This window comes from Myotis lucifugus, unplaced genomic scaffold (genome assembly GCF_000147115.1).
Source record: "Myotis lucifugus unplaced genomic scaffold, Myoluc2.0 scaffold_5, whole genome shotgun sequence".
NCBI lineage: Eukaryota > Metazoa > Chordata > Mammalia > Chiroptera > Vespertilionidae > Myotis > Myotis lucifugus.
In genome coordinates, this window is record NW_005871053.1 from 7,122,121 (window position 1) to 7,134,265 (window position 12,145).

The 12,145-nt window shown below is 55.1% G+C and overlaps 2 protein-coding genes across 2 annotated transcripts in view; one reads left to right on the plus strand and one right to left on the minus strand.

The window, feature by feature from the left end:
• The window catches only part of HOXD13 (homeobox D13), a 4,170-nt gene extending 3,385 nt beyond the window's left edge, over positions 1-785 (minus strand). The window contains exon 1 of the mRNA XM_014446609.2: positions 750-785. Within this exon, the coding sequence (XP_014302095.2) occupies positions 750-785 (36 nt within the window). The remainder of the gene's footprint in view (positions 1-749) is intronic.
• An 8,159-nt stretch (positions 786-8,944) lies between these two features.
• Positions 8,945-12,145, plus strand: part of EVX2 (even-skipped homeobox 2) — a 3,976-nt gene continuing 775 nt past the window's right edge. Inside the window, 5 exon segments of the mRNA XM_006109819.3 lie at positions 8,945-9,371; positions 10,272-10,558; positions 11,809-12,066; positions 12,068-12,103; positions 12,105-12,138. Coding sequence (XP_006109881.2) covers positions 8,945-9,371; positions 10,272-10,558; positions 11,809-12,066; positions 12,068-12,103; positions 12,105-12,138 — 1,042 coding nt within the window.

The window sequence follows — 12,145 nt, forward strand, 5'->3', positions numbered from 1 at the left end:
CAGGGCGGCGATAGCGCAGCGTTCTTCATCACTCCTATAGTTTTTCTATCGTTCTAGCGCTCTCCACCTTCTTTATTCTCGAAGACTTCTCACTGCAAGCCTCCCGCCTCCCGCCCGCCTGCCCGCCCTCCAACAGGTTAGCTCATCGCGGGACGTTTATAAAAACGAAGTTCAGGTTGGGAGGGGGCCTGGGACGGTCGGGGGGCCGCCTCCCTCCCCGAGGGCTCCAGCTCGGGGCCGTGCCATTGGCTGCACGGGGCCACGTGAGGGTGGGGGCGCGGGAGAGCCTGGCTCCAGGCCCGCGCCCCTCTGGACCCACCCACCCCGGCCCCCACCCCTCCCCAGCCCCTTGAGCAGCCCACCTCTCCTTCCCGCTCTCCCGGGGACCCTGGCGTTTGCGCCGCAGCCACCCCCACGAGCTGATTGCGCGGCCAACCACCCTAGGCCCTGTTTGCGACTGAGGCGGGCGCTGAGGCCTGCGCCTTGTCTCCGCTAAGGCTGCTTTTGCCACCTCTCCTTGGCTCCCGAGTTGCACAACTAAATGAAGGGGAACGACAGAGATGGTCAGATTGATGTGAAAACAGACCGATTTTTCATCCTGTTGCTTAATTACTCGGATTCGCTGACCTAGACCCTAAACCCGAGAGAGCTAATTTTCACAACCTCGCTAGGGGGTCAAAGGCGTTTCACGCGTATGATCTCAGGGGATCCTCCGAATTAAGACCGATTGGAGCAGACCCTACTTATACACGTTGTCCGCCGGGAAATGCCCACAAAGCGCCCATGGGGCCAAACGCAGAGACTTACAGAGAAGTCCAGCACACGATCTGCCCCAGCGAGAAAAGTCCGCGCCTGGTCCACGCTATTCGCCTCCACACCCGGGCCAGCCGGGAGGCATCTCCGGAGCTGGACTCCCCAGGCCTGGCGCAGCCTCCCCCACAACTTCTAAATTGAAGGGCTCCAGGCGAACGCCACTTTGCCGCCGGGCGCAAAAGCTAAGCGCCTCGCCTGCAGCCAACCGGTCTCTGGCATTTTGCAGCCACCGCCCCCCCTCCCCGCGCCGCCCCCGCCCGTCACTCACACCAATTAATTGAAAACTTCACTTTCCCAGGAACCTTTGTTTCGCTTTCTTTTCCTAGCTGCCAACTGCAGAGACCTAAGAGGGGCAAATTAGGAGGGCGGGTGTGTTCCCCCACCCTCCGCCCCCCAAGCAAAGTTGGGGCTGGTGAGAGAAGCAGCCCAGAGCAACTGGTTCTGACTTCGAGGGGTTAGAGTGGGCTGCCGGCAGCCCTGTGAGTGTGCCAGGAATCACAGCCCTGACCCCTCTCCACCCCTTTGTGCCAGTCTTCAGCCATTGAACCCAGTCCACCCTCCTCAATCATTAATAGTGAGTCTTTCGGTGACTCTAAGGTTCCACTTTAGGACAGACATGCGAATAGCTGAGGATTCTGGGGTGGGTGTAGGAGCCCTCCGAATGAGTCCATTTGAGTTCTTAGTATCAACTCCCCAGGCCAGCCCATCTCCAAGAAAATCACTCCCCTGAGCCTGTGATTGGTGAAGCCAGCCTGTCACCTAGACCTGCTGTTCCTGGATCCAAGACAGAATCTGGACGGGGCAGAATACCAGAGCAGGGGCCTTTGACTGGGGCAGAGTAAGAGAGCCCTCCTGGGCCTGGCCTGGCACTGCAGGGTGGGCTGCTGGTGTTGGGAGTGTTGACACGCAAAACCCAGTAACCATAAAAGGCTCAAATAAAGGGGAAAGTTATGAGAGGGGTCCTGGGAAGGAAAATCGGGGGAATTTGACCTTTTTGAAGTCCTGGACATGTTCTTGATCAAATTGAGACAGGAGGAGCCTAAGCCTTTGCAAAAAATCATAGGGAATAGGAATTTGCTGATGAAAACAATTTTGAGAGAATGCAAAAGTTAGCAATGGAAGCTGCATCGGCGTTAAAGAAAATGCCAGTCAGGGTTAGGTGACAGTGACTGACTTTTTAGAAGAGTATGGCTAGGTTCTCTTTACCCAACAAACCAATCTTGGGATGCTATTCTGAAATGCTCTTACTTTCCCCTTTGTCTCCCCCTTTTTTTTTTCTCAGAGAAAGAGAGAAGACAAAGATACTTAGAATTTTTTTCTGTGACCTCAAAAAAACAAAAACAAAACAAAACAAAACAAAAAACCACACACAAATTTGTTGAAATATTTCTAAGACATAATTGGAACCAATGAACTTTCAGTCTCTTAAAACTAAATATCCCCGTGATTTTGTACTCTGGGACATCTGTGTGATTTTCTATCTCACAAATACCTCTTAAAAACTGATTATATGCTAAAGAATGAAGAAAGTGATATTAAAATAGGAAGCAAGAACTTGTCAAGGTTGGCTGTTTTCAGACCACACTTCACTTTTGGCTGAATTTCCTATGCAGCAAGTTAAGCTCTGCAGGACTGGAAGGAAAGTCTGGATGAATGCCCTGGTTGAAAGACAGTTCTCAATGGTGGCCCTGCCTCCAGTTGCCCTCTGGGTCTCCTGCAGGACTTGGGGTTTCTCTGATGAATCTTGAGAGTGTTCAGAGACCAGGGAGACTGAACAATAAAGAGCATTGCCTCTTGCTATCCCTGCCACTACTGCCCTTGCCTCCAGTGTAGCCTTACATCCTGGGAGAGGGCATTCCCCATAGGCAAGTGTCTCTGACTGGACCCTATGAGGGCCCCTAAACCCAGCACCCCAGGTCAGCTGCTGCTATTGGATTATAGGGCCGTGGTTGAGTACCAGACCAAGTCAGGGCTGCTCTTTTTATGAACCAATAAGACACAGAGTTTACAAGCAGGGGGTGGTAGTTAGGGAAGGAATTTTGAGGCTGAATTTGCAGAAACATTTCATTTAGCTTGTATACCCTATGTCCAAGCTGATCTCAGGTTTAAAGTTAATAGGAATAATTTTCTTAAACTGGCCAGGAGTACAGACTGTGTGTGGGTGTATTAGTTGGGGCTTTAACAACAGAAATAAATAGTCTTTGTTAAATGAAAATCGTTTGCAGCCATAAATGTGTCCAAACACCAATGTGTTATTCAGTGAAATCAGTGTTGCCACCTTTCCTGATTTTGGTGAGAAACTCAGAGTAGCCCCTCATTGTCCAAAGTCCCACTCTGCCAGGGAGAGAAAAAGTCGGATTAACTCTGCCCTCTCCTCTCATCACTTACTCCCCTTCCTTCTTTCCTTCCACAAACACCCTTTTTGGGAATCAGTCATATTCTGAAATATTGAAGTAGCATTCTTTTTTTTCCTCCTTGTAGATAGATGATCTTTCAAATCGTGTCCCTGTCCTTGGGTGGGGAGCAGGTAGGTGCAGGCTGTGATTTAGATTTATTGAAGAACATAAGTTCCTCTGCTTGCCAAGACAGCAGTGAGCTATCAATTAACCACATAATCTGTGACCATTAGCGCCAGGGCAACAATGATCAAGTCCTATCAGAGTGGGACACCCTCCTAATTAACTTGTAAGATGCCAAAAATTCAGTGTAGAAATAGAGTCGTAATTCCAACGTAAAGTCTTAAACCCAGTGAGTATGGCTGGACAGTGTTCTTAACCAAGTCTGTGCCCTGACAACTTTGGAACTAATTTTCCCTCTGCAGACAATACCCAGTTTCACTCAGGCTGGAAATATCCAAAGGAATTTAAACAACAACAACAACAAACCGAGGGTGAAGAAAAGGGTCTCTAGCAAAAGCCAGACAGTGGAATCCTGCGTTGAGCACTTTTTAGATCTGAGAAGTAAGTATTCCATTTGGATTTAACAACAGAATTAGAATTTATTTAATGTAAATTGTTTGCAACTAAGAAAACCCCCTCCAAACCCAAAGCGCATTTTGGTGAGACCAGGTTTGCCTCCCACAGGGCAGCTGGCCCTTGTTGGGGACGGAGAGGACGCCTCCATTTCCTGTGGGAATTAAACTCTGGGAGCATCATCCCTCTCAGAGAAGCACTAATCTCCTTGAGGAGGGGGCGCCAGAGGGTGGGACCAGAATTGGGAACCTGGGTTACTTTTACTTTTTTGGCAAAACAAAAGCTGGGACCGCAGCAATTTTCTGCTGCTTTGTCCACATCTCAAGGTGTGGGATTGTCCTCGGAACACACTTGTCTAGCAATATTATTGTTAACTGAAGTCCAGAAAGTGCAAACTCTGTCGGCCCTTTTGGATGACAGAGAATCTCTCTCTCTCTCTCTCTCTCTCTCTCTCTCTCTCTCTCTCTCTCTCTCTCTCTCTCTCTCTCTCCTCTTTCCTCCCCCTCTTCCCCCCTCCCCCCATTCCGCTGTCTCTACCAGAAATGCACGTGTGGTGTGGTCAGCGGCATCGCCACGGGGATGAAGGTTTGGGAAATGCCTGAGGACCAAGGGGCGCGGGGTGAGGTGGAGTTGGGGGGCGCAGTGAGGGAGGAAGAAGGGGCAAGCGGTCGGGCTTCGCTTCCCGGACTGGCGGCGCGCAGTTCCCCAGGCCTGGCGCTAGATGTCCCTGCAAGTTTTCCTGTCACGTCTCCGGGCGCACAAGTTTCAGACAGGCAGTGTGCCTAGGTAGCCCCAGAGTTCATGGAGAAAGTACTCCTCCATCCTCCCCTCAGGTGGGGTGCGGGGTTCTAGGGGGAAGAAGGAGGAGCCAGAAAGACCCGAGAGAGGCAGAAACTCAAGGCTGACTTGCCAGGGATGGCCGCAAAAAGTTGCCAGTCCGAGTCAGGCCTGGATTCCCCAAACCAGCGTCTTCCCTCATAAACCGAAACTTCCAAGAAACCTCCGAGCCGTGGGGAACTCGCTCAGCCTAAGGAAAATGTGCCCGGGGTTCGCAGCTCAGGCTCTAGCCACACAGCTGCTCCCTCACATCCCGCGCCCAGCGAGCTTGCGGCCCAAAGCGGCGGTGGGATTTGTGCCCCGTGGTCCGGGGGGTGCCCTCCCCTCTCCTCCAGCAGCACGGACAAGTTTTTATTATCTTCAATCGACCCAAAGTGGAGAACCTGCCGCTCCGCAAGAAACAAATATTTGGTCTGAAGGCCTACCCGTCCCTCAAATTAGGCCTCTTTCCTGAAATTCCTCCTTTTGAGCAAAAATTGCTTTTCAATCCATTTGGAGAAAATCCTTTCCGCACCCTCACCCTCAATGCGCATTAAAAGTTCCTGTCAAAGCTCGAGGACACGGGGTGGGTCCTTGTCTTGTTTTATTGAGTCCTGTACCTTGGTAGGAGGCCGCGGTAGCCCTAAAGTTATGTCTTTTAAAAGTGGGGACACTTGACAAAGCCCATTTCCAGTTTCAGCCGATTTTCTGGGAGAAGTGCAAGGTTTGGGCATTTCATTAATAAACGCCAACAGAACTGTGTTAATCTTCTCACTACCTACCCTGCACACACAGGCTCAACGCCTGGGAGGTAGGCCTGGATTTAAAGGAGATGCATGCAAAACGAGAAACCCAACCAAAAAACGCTGCCCAGAGCTTGTGTACCTTATAACGTGGATATTATCCAAGGTAAGTTCACATCAGGAGCAAATCCCCCACCCTCTCTGTGCGGAAGGCTTCTCACCTCTGAGAAAGGGGTAATAACACAGTTGATTTCTAGAGTTGCTGTGAGGTGTAGGGGAGATGATAGATGTAAAAAGCACTTGTGCTTTCAGACTAAAAGCTACCTAGAAGTTGGCCAATATTACTATTACTATTACTTGTGGGTGTGGAATAAACGAAGGGGCATGAAACATTGTAAAGGAATCTTCACTGCCTCCTGTGAAAACCTTGTCTGCTAAACGCAGTTTAGTGAAAAATAATAGGCGCCTTCCACGGTGAGCAGTGTCCCTGACATGTACCTGTCATAATGCACGTGCCGAAATGCAAAATGTTAGTGTTATAGAAAAGGTGCGATAGAGCCCTGACCCGGTTTGGCTCAGCGGATAGAGCGTCGGCCTGCGGACTCAAGGGTCCCAGGGCATGTACCTTGGTTGCAGGCACATCCCCAGTGGGGAGTGTGCAGGGGGCAGCTGATCGATGTTTCTAACTCTCTATCCCTCTCCCTTCCACTCTGTAAAAAATCAATAAAATATATTTTTTTAAAAAAGGTGCGATAGAGTTTTCAGAACCCTAATGAACCTAAGTGTGCCCGCGAAATGGTGTTTTCCCTTTTTCAACAGACCGAGGTAGGTTTGGCGCAGACATTGGGCCCTGAGGTGAGGGGTCCCAGAGGACGGGAGGCAGTGGGGGACCCGCTGGCTGGGGGAAGGGTGAAGGGTCAGTGTACGCATCGCACAACTCAGCCGCGGCTTCTGCGATTGAAAGCGGCTCACAGCCGCCAAAACCTCGAGGAAAACAGATGGGGGCGCCAAACGACAGCAATAAAGGCATCCGCGATTTCCGCCCTGGTCGCGCTCCGCCCGAACCACCCCCCCCCCCCCCACTCTTGGCATCTGTCCCCCTCCCTCTCCCCGCCAGGCCCTTGCTCCCCCGTCCCCACCACGAACCCGAGCCTGGAGTGAGGTGTCCCATTCAGTCCCCAAAGCAAGTGGGGCTGGGAGAGGGGTACCCTTTCCAGTTTCCTGCTCAGCGACTCCCCTCCCCCGCCCGGAGTGGTGGAGCTGGGCGCTCGGACTGGGGAGCAGGGAGGGAGAGGTGGGGGCCCCGGCGAGGCTGAGCCCTGACCCGGAACGCCGGCTGGAAAGGGCTGGCAGTTTTCTGAGCCGGGTGGCCTCTGGGGCAGGGGCGGAGGTGCCTGCGAGCCAAGTCCTCTGAATACCCCAAGCCTGCTCCGCGTCCCCCCACCCCGACCTCCCCAGCCACAACGCCTGTCCAGCTTTCCAGTTCTCACCTTGGGGGAGAACTCCATTTATTTCCTTAAAGAGGTGGAATTGATTTTCTAAGCAAGGCTCGCGTCGTTGAAATAAGTTGGCGCCAAGGGGAAAAGGAGAGAAACTTTTGGCATTGACTACGTATATAAATGTATATAAATATACTTCACACCTCGCCTCCCCTACATTCCTGACGCGCCCCCAACGGGGCCAAGGTTAAAAGCAAAGCGCCAACACAGAGATGGACAAATAGATCCCGGATTTGCCCCTCGCACACCCCGATGTGCTGGGTGTGGCGGCAGGGAGGAAAGGGGGGGCCTGGGTTGGGGTATGGGTTGGTGCTGAGGCGGGGACGCAGGACCCGCGCCCGGCGCCCAGACTGCCCGGGTCTTTCGGCCGCTTCGGAAGCGCGCAGGCTGACCTCGGCGCCCCATCCCTGTCCTCGCTCACCCCGCCTTGGCCGTGGGTCTCTCTCCCTGTGGGCTGCTGGCGGGCGGACCCGCACAGTGCATCTGGGGTCCGGGCAGGGTGGGGTGTAAGCGCGGGAGGAGCCGTGCAAGGGCTTTGAGTAAAGATTGATCTTCGTAAAAATGGTTGCCACCGGCGTCGTTATGACCATCAAAGTCATCGCCAAGAGGCTCAGCTGCCGAGCCCAGGCGGCGAGGAGCAGCAGCAAGGCTGGCCCGCGACTCTCCGCCCCGGGAGTCCGCGCGGGGAATACCCGGGGCGACAGGTAAGGGGCCGGGGTGGGGGGAGGGAGGAAGGAGAAAAGGAGAGCTGAGTAGGGAAGAGAGGGCAGCGGGACGGTAGGGGGGAAAGGCCCTCTTCTTGGCCCCGTTTGACCTCGAGACCCGGCAACTTAGCCACAAACAATTTGATTTGAAGAGGGAAGGGGAAAGCTGGCAACGTAAAAAGTGGATTTGGGGCGGCCCATATGGCGCTGTAAATCGCGACTGCGTTTTAAGTTAGCTGTCGAATTCTGCTATGAAATCGTCCAGCAGAGTTCATTTCCCCCAGGGAAAACCCGTAGGCGAGAAGCCTATCCATCAGCAAGATTATAAAAGCAAAAAACCTGGGACTTCAAGTTCAGAACTCACTCTGCAAACGGTGTTAAAAAATCAGAGAGGACCTAATGATTTCCGTTTGGAGGCGCGGGCCCAGCGCACCTCCCCAGCCACGTAGCACTAAACTGCTTTCAAAAGTCTACAAGATCTCTCTCTCTCTCTCTCTCTCTCTCTCTCTCTCTCTCTCTCTCTCCTGGGAAGGAGAAGAGCAGCCTGGCTGAGGCGAAGTGGGGGAAAGAGAGAAGTCGGCGTCCTATTTGTTAAATAAAAGACATATTTCGTTCTGAAATTCAAAAGATAAGTAATCCAGACAGGAGCGCAAGGTCTTCTCCTTACGCAACTCTTCCTACATCCTCCCCCTTGTCCACCCCTCACCCCCTCCCAATTGTAAATGTTCAAAAAAAAAAAAAAAAGAAGCAGCTTCCCTACGACGATCTACTCTGGAAAAATCAAAGCATTATCTATTATTTAACACGTATCTGTGTCCGAGGAAAAATGAGGAAGGCGCTGCATGATTAGGACCTAAGGGGCAACCCAGCAAACTGAGAGCGTAATGATGCCCCTAAATGAAGGGGGAAATGTGCCGCGGAGCGCTCTATTAATCAGACTGTCAATTTCACCCCCGAGGCCAAACCCCCGGGCGAGCAGAACCGGCTCTGCACCGGCAAAGGACCGGAGCCTTCCTCCTCACTTCTTGTCTTTTCAAGCCTCCTACCTGGATCTATTTGTCTGCTCCGAAGCTGCCTTCATTACCCACTGACAGGAGCGTGTATTTATTTGCTTATAAACCTGTTACAATAAATGATTATTCGAACGGCGTCATTCGTACCTTAATGACGAGCGAGCGCTACTTTTTGATGAATGACATCTTGGGCTCGGAAGGATGTATGGGTCATTTTGACCAGTCATTCCCTCGCTCTGGCATTCCACAATTTTTCTGCCTCCCTCCAAAAGAGATAATAATATCTAGAGGCGCTCGCTGGGGCTGAATGAGAATTAGCCCTAGGCGCAGCCCATCATTAGGACGGGACAGCCGGACCACTGTGACATTTTTCAGAAAGCTGAGATGATGGAAAGAATAAGAAAAGAGATGATTCTGATGGAGAGAGGGCTGCACAGCCCCACGGCCGGCAAGAGGTTCTCCAATTTGTCCGACTCGGCTGGCAATGCTGTACTCGAGGCCCTGGAAAATTCGCAGCACCCGGCTCGCCTTAGCCCGCGCCTGCCGTCCGCCCCCCTGCACAGCTCTCTGGGAGACCTCCCTGCCAAGGGCAAATTCGAAATAGACACTTTGTTCAACCTGCAGCACCCGGGCAGCGAAAGCACCGTCTCCTCCGAAATCGCCTCTGCCGCGGAGGGCCGCAAAAAGCCGGGCCATTATTCCGAGGCGGCCGCCGAGGCGGATATGAGCAGCGACGTGGAGGTGGGCTGCTCCGCTCTGCGCTCCCCCGGCGGCCTCGGCGCCGCGCCGCTTAAGGAAAACAATGGCAAAGGTAACCGCGCCGCGCTCTCCAGTCCCATCCTCCCTGTTCCTCCGGGGCTGCTGCCTGCCCTTCCCGGTGACTTTGCCCCTTTGCTCCCCCCGCAGCAAGCGGCCGCTCGCCCGCTCTAGCAGGGGCGGGACGCCTGCGGGAGACCGTGCCCTCGGGCTCTGATCATTGAGTGTCTCCCAGAGGCGCAGGCCTGAGGCTCCAGGCCCGCCTGACGGCCTGCCCGGGCTCCCGAGCCGGAGAAAACGTTCCTGCGCCCGGCTCTAAAGCCGGTGCGCGCCGACCCACCCCTAGCCAGCCGCGGAGTCCGCTAGGCTAGGGAAGAGTGCACTGAGCGGCTGCTCTGGTCTCCTCTGCTCTGAGCTCCCAAGGCCGAGTGGAGGGGGCATTCTGAGTAAGTCGGGGGGAGCCTCGCCGGGCGCCTTTGGGAGACCCGCTTGGGTCAGCGGGAGAAAAAGAGAGGAAAAGTAAGGTCCACCCCTCATGGTTCCGGTTTGAGCGGCGGCTGGCGTTCAAATTTTAAACAAACCCCCAAAACCGTCAAAGAAGGGTTAGAGGCCGCACAGAAAGCTGCCCGGTGGTCCCCAGACCATGGCCAACCCAGAGCTTCCCAAACTGCGCCTGGATATGGGCATTTTCCCTTGGCCAATTTTCCCAGAGTTGAAAATTTCCAATTATTATTTTTTTAAAAACCACCCTAATTGAGTTCTTATTATTTGGTTATGAAGTGCTCCCCAAACTTTATTGATTCCATTAACGGCAGCAATTTGTAAGCATGACAGACCCCATCAATTCAGGCAGCGTCTCGCCTGGCTCTCGCAGCTTCCCCCAGCCGCGCGCAGCCCCAGCGAGGGGATCGTGGCCCTACAGTGACTCATGCGCTGTCGGCCGTTCGTTTGCCAGGGTACGCGGAGAGCGGATCCGCCGGGGGCACCACGACGTCCTCGTCGGGCTCCGGCCTCGGCAGCCTGCATGGAGGCGGCGGCGGCGGCGGCGGCGGCGGCGGCGGCGGGGGCGCGGCGCTGGGCAGCTCCGGCTCCGGTGCCGATCAGGTGCGGCGCTACCGCACGGCGTTCACCCGCGAACAGATCGCGCGCCTGGAGAAGGAGTTCTACCGGGAGAACTACGTGTCACGGCCCCGCCGGTGCGAGCTGGCCGCTGCGCTTAACCTGCCCGAAACCACCATCAAGGTACGGATCCCAGCAGGCGCCTGGCTCTGGCCTCCCGGGGGTGTCTGGGTGGATGTTTGTGTCTCCTTTCTGGGGGGCTAGACTTAGCTGGGCCTGAAAACCCGCGAGGGAGAGTCACCAAAGGAATCGGCATGTTTATTTCCCGAATCCGAAGGGTTGGCGGGCCTGGCTGACCTGGGAAGGGCCTGAATGGCGGAGCCCGTTCGCCCGTGTCCAGGTGCCCATGGCCATGGCTCCACTTCCCCTGAGGCGGCGGAGCAGGCTGGGCTTTGTTCCTCTGGTATGAACCAGACGTGGAACTTTCCATTTGCTTCTGATCTTGGACATTCATTTCCCACAGAAATCGTTACAACACAGAGAAAATGATACTGTATTTTAAAAACCGATTGGGTTTTTAAAAAAGTATTTCTAAGTATTTTTCCCCCGGGGCAACAGGAAAGGACAACCCCCTGGAGAGACAACGCAGTGAACTTGTCCTTATTTACACATTTTAGGTGACTAGTTTTATTATACGGGCGGAGAGAGAGAGAGATAGACGGGAGGTTGGGCGACGTGGTGAATACTTCACAGAGGATCCGACTCTGGAAAAAGGAAACGGGAAACTCCACGGGGCAGGGGAGGGGTGTGGAGATCTCCCTTCGGTTTCCTCCGACTTTCTCTAAGTTAGGGGATGATGTCTTCTTTAGAAACCGGGCTGCGAGGGCGTAGAAAAGTCCCCTTCCCAGTTTAAGAGGAAGTTATTCCCACCACTCATTGGAGGCAAATGTTCCCAACAAAATCATCCCTTCAACATCAACATCGAACCAGTGACCCCACGGGCAGGCTCTGGTAGCTCGGAGGACTCGGCACCGGGAGCGGCGGCCTTTTCCCCAAGCTGCAGCCGCAGCCTCCCTGCCCAGGCGGTGCACATGCTGGGACTGAGCGCCAGGTGCCGGCGAGCGGTGGGGCGGAGTGGGAGGGTGGCGCTGGGACGAGAAAACGCAGCAGAAAGTCAGGGAGCAGAAGCCCGAGGGGCTGCAGCAGTCGGACCCAGCGTAGGAGAGTCTTTTTGTCGAGGAGGGCGTGCCCCGCGGTCCGCTCGGCCACCCGCTCTGTCCCAGCGGGGAGGGCAGGGGCCTGGGCGCTGGGTCGGGTCGGAGGGGAACAGGCCAGGTCTTTCGGAGGCCCCGGAGGGGCGGGGAGGCCCGGGGCGCGGGCGCGGGCGGGGGCGGGGCGCTCCCTAACGGGCCGCGCTGCGGCTCTCCCCGCAGGTGTGGTTCCAGAACCGACGCATGAAGGATAAGCGGCAGCGCCTGGCCATGTCCTGGCCGCACCCGGCCGACCCCAGCTTCTACACCTACATGATGACGCACGCGGCCGCCACCGGAAGCCTGCCCTACCCCTTCCACTCGCACGTGCCGCTGCACTACTACCCGCACGTGGGCGTCACGGCGGCGGCCGCGGCCGCGGCGGCCTCGGGAGCAGCGGCCGCCGCCTCCTCGCCCTTCGCCACCTCCATCCGCCCGCTGGGACACCTTCCGCGCCCTCTCGCACCCCTACTCGCGGGCCCGAGCTGCTCTGCAGCTTCCCGCCACCCGGCCTCTACCA